General features: G+C 46.4%; 2 protein-coding genes and 1 long non-coding RNA gene across 4 annotated transcripts; 2 read left to right on the top strand and 1 right to left on the bottom strand.

The window, feature by feature from the left end:
* The first annotated feature begins 634 nt into the window (after positions 1-634).
* LOC109541723 (rhythmically expressed gene 2 protein) lies at positions 635-1,981 on the top strand. Its single transcript, XM_019910649.2, has 2 exons — positions 635-1,298; positions 1,350-1,981. Exons 1-2 carry the CDS (start codon positions 1,081-1,083, stop codon positions 1,915-1,917), a joined length of 786 nt encoding a protein of 261 aa, XP_019766208.2. The 5' UTR covers positions 635-1,080; the 3' UTR covers positions 1,918-1,981.
* Positions 1,982-2,486: 505 nt separating this feature from the next.
* Positions 2,487-5,734, top strand: LOC109541721 (tetratricopeptide repeat protein 27). The gene is made up of 11 exons (XM_019910648.2): positions 2,487-2,842; positions 2,899-3,072; positions 3,134-3,305; positions 3,368-3,586; positions 3,639-4,020; positions 4,073-4,220; positions 4,283-4,475; positions 4,528-4,714; positions 4,770-4,956; positions 5,009-5,213; positions 5,277-5,734. Exons 1-11 carry the CDS (start codon positions 2,612-2,614, stop codon positions 5,648-5,650), a joined length of 2,472 nt encoding a protein of 823 aa, XP_019766207.1. The 5' UTR covers positions 2,487-2,611; the 3' UTR covers positions 5,651-5,734.
* Positions 5,735-5,941: 207 nt separating this feature from the next.
* LOC125505610 lies at positions 5,942-6,861 on the bottom strand. Of its 2 annotated transcripts, XR_007282273.1 has the most exons (5): positions 6,848-6,861; positions 6,612-6,675; positions 6,391-6,440; positions 6,182-6,210; positions 5,942-6,006 (listed from the first exon to the last, which is right to left on the bottom strand). It is a non-coding gene; the product is annotated as an uncharacterized LOC125505610 (long non-coding RNA). The 2 variants fall into 2 exon arrangements; XR_007282272.1 differs by having other exon boundaries at positions 5,942-6,210.

Raw genomic sequence — 6,861 nt, 5'->3', positions numbered from 1 at the left:
ATGACGCTGCTTTTTTCGAAGTTTCTCAAGAACCATTCGAGCCAGAGAATTCGTTTTGGCATCGTTGGATAGAGAATTGAAAAGTCGATTCAGTCTTAACAACGTGAGTGAGGAAATTCGAGTAGTTTTGGCCCAGAAAGCGAAATTTGAATATCAAACACTTAGGTGCAAGATTATGTTAAAATTCCTTGTTTTCCGTCCCGTTTTTGCTCATATCTCGAAGGCAAAATGAGCAACGACGCTCATTTGTACATAATTCTAGAGAGAAATAAATGGCCTTTTTAAAAAGTGAACCATGGATGGGGAAATGTTGGCAGTTTTCTCAAAAAATGCTTGAATTCAAGAAGTTTTAGATTTGCTTGGTTTTCTTTGAGTTGCAAAATCCACTTGAACATGACGCTGCTTTTTTCGAAGTTTCTCATGAACCATTCGAGCCACAGAATTCGTTTTGGCATTGTTGGATAGAGAATTGAAAAGTCGATTCAGTCGTAACAACGTGAGTGAGGAAATTCGAGTAGTTTTAACCCAGAAAGCGAAATTTGAATATCAAACACTTAGGTGCAAGATTATGCCAAAATTCCATAGTAGTCATGACCCCCATGACCCCCCCCTGGATCCGCCCTTGCATCAGGTGCTTTGCTCTTAAGACTAAGGGGAATAAGTGAAATTAATCCAAATCAGCGAATAGGGAGCTTTGCAAAGATTCCTCCAATGAGGCTCGATTTGAACAGTCTCGTCGTCTTTCGCCTCGAATCGAAATCAATTAGGGCATGATTTTGAAACTTCACCCTTGAAGAAAGTGCAGGTCTTCCGCGTTCGGGGCACTTTTCATGCGCCAGCGATTGTGGTCAAAATGGGGAGTGCGCCCCAAAAAGCTCAATGTATGTAAATAGCCACTTTATCAGCGGCAAACAGCACCGCGCGTATGAACGTTATATCAACGGTAACCTTTGCATCGATTAGAACTGGACGCGTTTCCATTAGCAAACAAAATGTGTTTGTGTGCTCTTGTTCTGATCGGCTGTCCATTGCCAATAGAACTGCTTTCATGGTGATCAGTTTCCGGTAAAACTCGCCAACATGAACTTGTCGGCGATCCGTCTAGTGACGTTCGACGTTACGGGGACGCTTTTGAAATTACGGACGGCGCCCGCTCAGCAGTATGGAGAAATCGGGGCCATGTACGGCGTGGTGGCCGAGAACAGCATTCTGAGCAGAAGTTTCAAGGAGCAGTGGAAACGAATGAACGCCGAACACCCGAACTTCGGCCTCTACACCGGCCTGGGGTGGCAGAACTGGTAAGCGCCCGCATCCAGGTGATAGTTTGGTGCTTTGCAATGCTCTTCCAGGTGGAAAACTGTGGTCAAGGAAACGTTTAAAACCTCCAAGTTTCGTTTCGATGAGGCCAAGCTGGAGAAGATCGCCTGCCATCTGCTGGAGATGTACAAGACGACCGCCTGCTGGCAGCACTGCTACGGGGTTCCCAACATTCTGTCCTACATCAGAAGCAAGAATATCCCCATGGGGGTGATCAGCAATTACGACCCCCGATTGGATGCCATTCTGGTCAACACCAAGCTGAAGCATTACTTCAAATTCGTGCTCACGTCCTACCAGGTGGGGGTTCATAAGCCGGACCGCCGGATCTTCGATCTGGCTCGCAAGGAAGCGGGCTCGGAGGATCTGAAGCCCGAGCAGTGTCTTCACATCGGGGATCAGCCCTACTTGGACTACGTGGCGGCGAAAAATTGCGGCTGGCAGGCCTTTGTGATCAGCGACAAAGACTACAAAGTCCTGCATGAAATATGTCCTCAACTGCAACCCTCCCATTGTTTCGGGAGCGCTTACCAGCTGCACGTGAACCTGCTGAAGAACTCCGGTGATAAACTACCCACCACTGAGCAGGAGCACATCTAGTCAACTGATTGCAACACTCTTTTTTTGTGTGTCTTTATTACATTTAGTACATATTATTGAATCACCCCGGTGTATTTTTCGCCGTCTTTACAAATTCAAAATTCCCGCGCAAACCCGGCCGGTAATCGTGACAATTAAACTTCTGTTCCTGCAGCTCAACCAGGCAGCGTTGCCAACCTTCCCAACAGAATGGACAAAGTTTCGATTTGCAGTCATCATCGGGCAATTTCAGGCATTGTTCAAACCTGCCAGTGATTTTTGCAGGGTTTAAACAGTTCAAACTACGACATTTATTTGCTCAGGAACTCGAGACGCCAAACAGTCGCATTTGTAGGGCAAAGCCTGCTTTTTATATGGAAACCTTTCAAATTTGAATCATCTTCAGGAAACCTTCAGAGGTTTAATTCAAATCTCATTTGCATTTTGCACTTGTTCGTACAGCCCACATTTTTGCCAGACACTTGTCAAAGACCGTTTTACACGTGCCAACATTTATCGGGCCTTTTCCCCAAGCAAATTTCTAACGAAAACCATTACTGCCGGCAACGCTGCTCCAATTCCATAGGCCATCTCTCTTCAATTCTATATCCCCGATTCATAACCTCACATTGCCGTTTTTGTGTTATTAGAGGCATTTATGTGTGGCGTTTTTTCCAATTCGCCCTAATTACTGAGTGGAACACCCAAGCGCATCATGGACGACATAGCGGGCCTGCTGCATGAGTACCTGCTGGTGGCTAAAAGCGTGGAGGAAAGTGAGAAGGAATTGGCTCGGGAGGAGCTGAAAACAACGTTCGAAAGCCTGCAAAACCTGATGCTGGACGAGGACATCTGGAAACTGTTCCTGGACGAGCAGTACGACATCGCGGACATCAAGAGCCGCCTAAATGTTAAGGACGATCAAGAAAGATGCCAGATTTTCAAGGTAGGACTGAGCCCCCACATGAAGCCTTATGCGACAAAACGCGTTTAACATTGCAGTTTGGGATGTCCTGTTTAATTACGTTTACACAAGCGAACTTCACCGGGCCCCATCCTTGCGAGAAGGTGGTGAACTTTCTCAAGCAAGACATGTTCAAGAAACAGGACTTTCACAAGATGCTCAGCTACAACAACGAGGAGATCAACTGCAAAACCGAATTTCCCCAGCTACTGGTAAGTGCACAACAAGCACTTCGCTTGGAAGCAAATGATTAACGTGAAAATGCGATTTTAGGCGACAGCCAAAATCATCTTCGAATGGTGCATAGTGAACAGCATAATCAACATTTGGTGGTACTGGAGGGCTTTGTACCTCCACCAGCAAATTCTGGACGAGCTGAGCCCATCGCTATTATCGGACGCTGATCGGCTATACAAACTACTCATGTCCAACTTCAAAATCAAAGGTTTGAAAACTTTGAAGGCCTCCCACAGTGCTTTTCGTTAAAAAATATTTCATTCTTTGCAGCAACGGGCCGCTCATTCTTCGAGGCCACTAAAGCAGCTCTCGACATAGAAATAGCGCAGCTCTACCTGTTATTCCGACTAGTTGGAAAGGCCAACGGCCACATTGAATCGGCCAAGAAACTGATGGACCTCAACTACGAATACGTGGGAATTCTTGGCAAAAGAACCAGGCATCAAGAGAAAGAGATTCCTCAGCTGGCTCTCAAAGTGTCGCTCAACGGTAATCCCTCGCATTGTTATCCGTAAACCAAATCTGATTGAATGGGTTGTAGAAACGGAGGCGCAAAAATCGGGCAGCAGCGACGAGAATCCCCACCCCATGAGCTGCCAGTGCGACGGGGAATGCGAATTCGAACAGAAGAAGCAGCAGACAAACACAATCGACACCTTTCTCACAACGGACGATGCGGTGCTACCGAAAAATCTGCCCCTAAATGACGACGTGCGCTTGGACCACGTCGCCCTATCCAAGAACGTGAACGAGAATCTGGTTCTATCCAACATCAGCCAAAAGCTGATGCTCACCATCGTTCAACAAATGCTGATTTCCAAACCGGCGGACGAGTTGCAGCATGAGGAAATTCTGCCGTTCGTCGAATCCATCCTAGCCCAGAAAAACACGTTTTGTGTGCGAGTAGTTTCCCTGTTGTTGAGGTAAGGAGGTTTCCCTTGTGTGTAAACATCCCTGCATCCGAATCCTGTGCAGGTGCCGAGCAGAGTCGAAAAACAGAAGAACTGTGGAGCGGGCCCTGAGACAATGCGAAGAAGTGTTGAGTGCCTTCAGGAAGGACCAACCGGAGGCATTTGACAGATTCCACGATGTTTTTGGAAGCGGCTTGCCTGCCATGTGGAAGGTACAACCTCGTCCAACCTGCCGCTTGGCATCAGTCTAAAAGACTATAAACGCTTGCTTTAGGTGACCATCGAGTACGCCGACTTGCTGCTCAACATTGGCCTGCCCAAAAACGCCCTGGATCTTTACTTGAAGCTTCAGCTATGGGAGGAGGTCATCGTTTGCTACACCCTCATGAACCAGCGGCACAAAGCTGCCGAAGTGATCGCTCAACAGCTGGAGAAGAAACCCACTGTGAAACTCCTGTGTCTTTTAGGTATGCTACATCGGTGGCAAAAGCGCGCTTTTAACGGCTGTAACAATTACAGGCGACGCAACTGATGATATCACATGCTACGAGAAGGCTTGGGAGCTGTCGAAGAGGCGCAGCCATCGGGCGCAGCGCCACTGGGGCAACCATCTGTACGCTAAGAAAAACTATGCGGACTGCATTCCGCATTTCGAGAAAAGCGTGTCGATTAATCCGCTGCAAGCCAATGTGTGGTTTCGTTTGGGGTAAGCGTCCGGCGTCAAAAGACCAGCACCTATTTGATTGCGGGCTGTTTTGCAGATTCGCAGCGCATCAGACAGAAAACTGGCAAGTGGCGGCCACTGCATATAAGCGTTACACCACGTTGGAGCCTGATGGCTTCGAGGCGTGGAACAATCTGGCGCAGGCCTACCTGAAAATCGGGAACAAGCGCAGCGCCCATCAGGCGCTCTCCGAGGCCCTCAAGTGCAACTACGAGAACTGGAAGGTAATTGAACTGCACGTCCTAGAATGACTAGAGAAAACCAGCAACTTTCTAGGTTTGGGAGAACTTCCTGATAGTAAGTTCGGATATTTCGATGTACTTCGACGTAATCAGGGCGTATCATCGCATGCTGGATCTCAAAGAGAAATACATCAACATCCACGTTCTGGGCGAACTAGTCTGCGACGTAGTCGATAACAGTATCGACTGCGAAGGCTTGCCAGCCGCCAGGTTTCTACAGAAAACGCGCGAGCTGCTTGGTAAGTCCACCACTCCTCCAACCATGTTGAATAGGGCTAAATCCCATTTTGAACGGCTTGCAGGTAGAGTAGTCTCGATCCATCCAGGCGAGGGCATTATGTGGGATCTGTACGCTAAAGTCGCGCCGACTGCCGCTTTAAAAGCGCAGCGCTTCCAGCGGGCCTTCAAGGCCTACACACGCAACGTCGACTGGCACAAGGATCCGAAACAGTGCAACCAGGTTCTATACGTTTGCTTCGAGCTGAGCGAAATCGCTCTGATGCCCGAGATCGACGCCAGCAACACGCTGCTCAACTCTACGAAAATGATCCTCACTTGTGTGTTTTCCGCGCTGCAAAGTCAGGCCTATGCCGAGAACAAGGAGGCCGTTGACCGTCTAGCCATCACATTCGATGTGCTGATCAGAAAGATGACCAATAAGGACGCGAGTAAGTGAACTTGTTGTCGAAGAAGGGTTTTATTGTCTATTAGTCTAGATTGTAAGGATTATTGGAAGTTTCATTAAATTTTAACGCTACCATTGCTCGGTTTCAAGTTAATCCCAGTTTGCTACTTTAACAGAAATTGCCCTTCGCTAGTTAATCCTATAAACAACAAAGGATTACCCGGAGGATAAGCGCAGGTAGCAAACCTAAGTCATTTTCCAAACCAACGCCGGTTTCACTTGCATTTGGGATTGTTGTGGTGTGATCCCGAACACCCTGTAGAATATAAGAAAACACAATGATACATTTGAGTCATTTATTTATCATTTCAAACGCCATGAAGAGGAACATCGGCTAAAGGTGCGCCCTGGAAAAGAATCTCTTTTATAACAACGGCCAGCATTTCCACTAATCTATACAAAAACTTTAAAGCATCATTCAGAACTTAGATGACATCACCAAATGATTCATAGCGTATATTTGAAGCATCATTATAACTAAGGAAAATTTGGTGCTAATCTACGTAGAAAATCAGAAATTACTTTTGTTTGTTGCCTCCCTCGTGTGGTGCCTGTAACAAAAAAAAAACGTTGAACGAAGCAGTAACTTTCGCCCACTAAAAAGGGGCTGATTTGAGCGGTTCAGTGAGGGCAAGTGGTTTTCATAGTTCAGCTCAAAATAGCGTATATAAATTGTGATCATCATGACAAAATCTGTTGGCAATTCTTTAGCAGCTTTAACCAACACTTACCTTGGTCAGTGCTGTTGCTGATGGTTCTCAATGTTACCCAGCTCCACCACCTGGAAATACAAAATGGTTCTTAGTTAAACCCAAACTAGGGCAGGTTGAGCTTGAAAGTGGACAAAATTGCTCAGATACCTGAGTTATCATCAACTTTTTTATGATAGGGATAACTAAATAACATCATGTAAAACCCGAGTGGACATTTGCGGAAAATTGACTACACTTACCCGCAAAATTAGGAGGAATTCAGTCCGGAACCCTCGATTGACTGGATACTACTGGACAGAGAACCTGCAAAAGAATTCCCATTAGTATCGCCGCATCACACCTTTCCTTGCTAGTTATAAACTAGATTAATCAGATACCAAGATCTCATCAATTGTTTTTATGATAGGGATAACTTAATTTGCATCACGTCACTTCGCGTTTGTTTAAGAGTATAGAAAAGTGTTCCTTTACGCACCTTTTTGGGTCTCC

This window comes from Dendroctonus ponderosae, unplaced genomic scaffold (assembly GCF_020466585.1).
Source record: "Dendroctonus ponderosae isolate FM_Combo_2020 unplaced genomic scaffold, Dpon_F_20191213v2 Dpon_F_20191213_9, whole genome shotgun sequence".
In the NCBI taxonomy this organism is placed as follows: domain Eukaryota; kingdom Metazoa; phylum Arthropoda; class Insecta; order Coleoptera; family Curculionidae; genus Dendroctonus; species Dendroctonus ponderosae.
The sequence above is the reverse complement of the archived record's forward strand: the minus strand, read 5'-3'. Positions and strand labels throughout refer to the sequence as shown.

Coding starts and splice junctions, on each gene's coding strand:
- LOC109541723 (XM_019910649.2), top strand. CDS start 1,081: ATGAACTTGTCGGCGATCCGTCTAGTGACGTTCGACGTTACGGGGACG. Junction 1,299..1,349: donor GGCCTGGGGTGGCAGAACTG/GTAAGCGCCCGC, acceptor ATGCTCTTCCAG/GTGGAAAACTGTGGTCAAGG.
- LOC109541721 (XM_019910648.2), top strand. CDS start 2,612: ATGGACGACATAGCGGGCCTGCTGCATGAGTACCTGCTGGTGGCTAAA. Junction 3,073..3,133: donor CCGAATTTCCCCAGCTACTG/GTAAGTGCACAA, acceptor ATGCGATTTTAG/GCGACAGCCAAAATCATCTT. Junction 3,587..3,638: donor TCTCAAAGTGTCGCTCAACG/GTAATCCCTCGC, acceptor AATGGGTTGTAG/AAACGGAGGCGCAAAAATCG.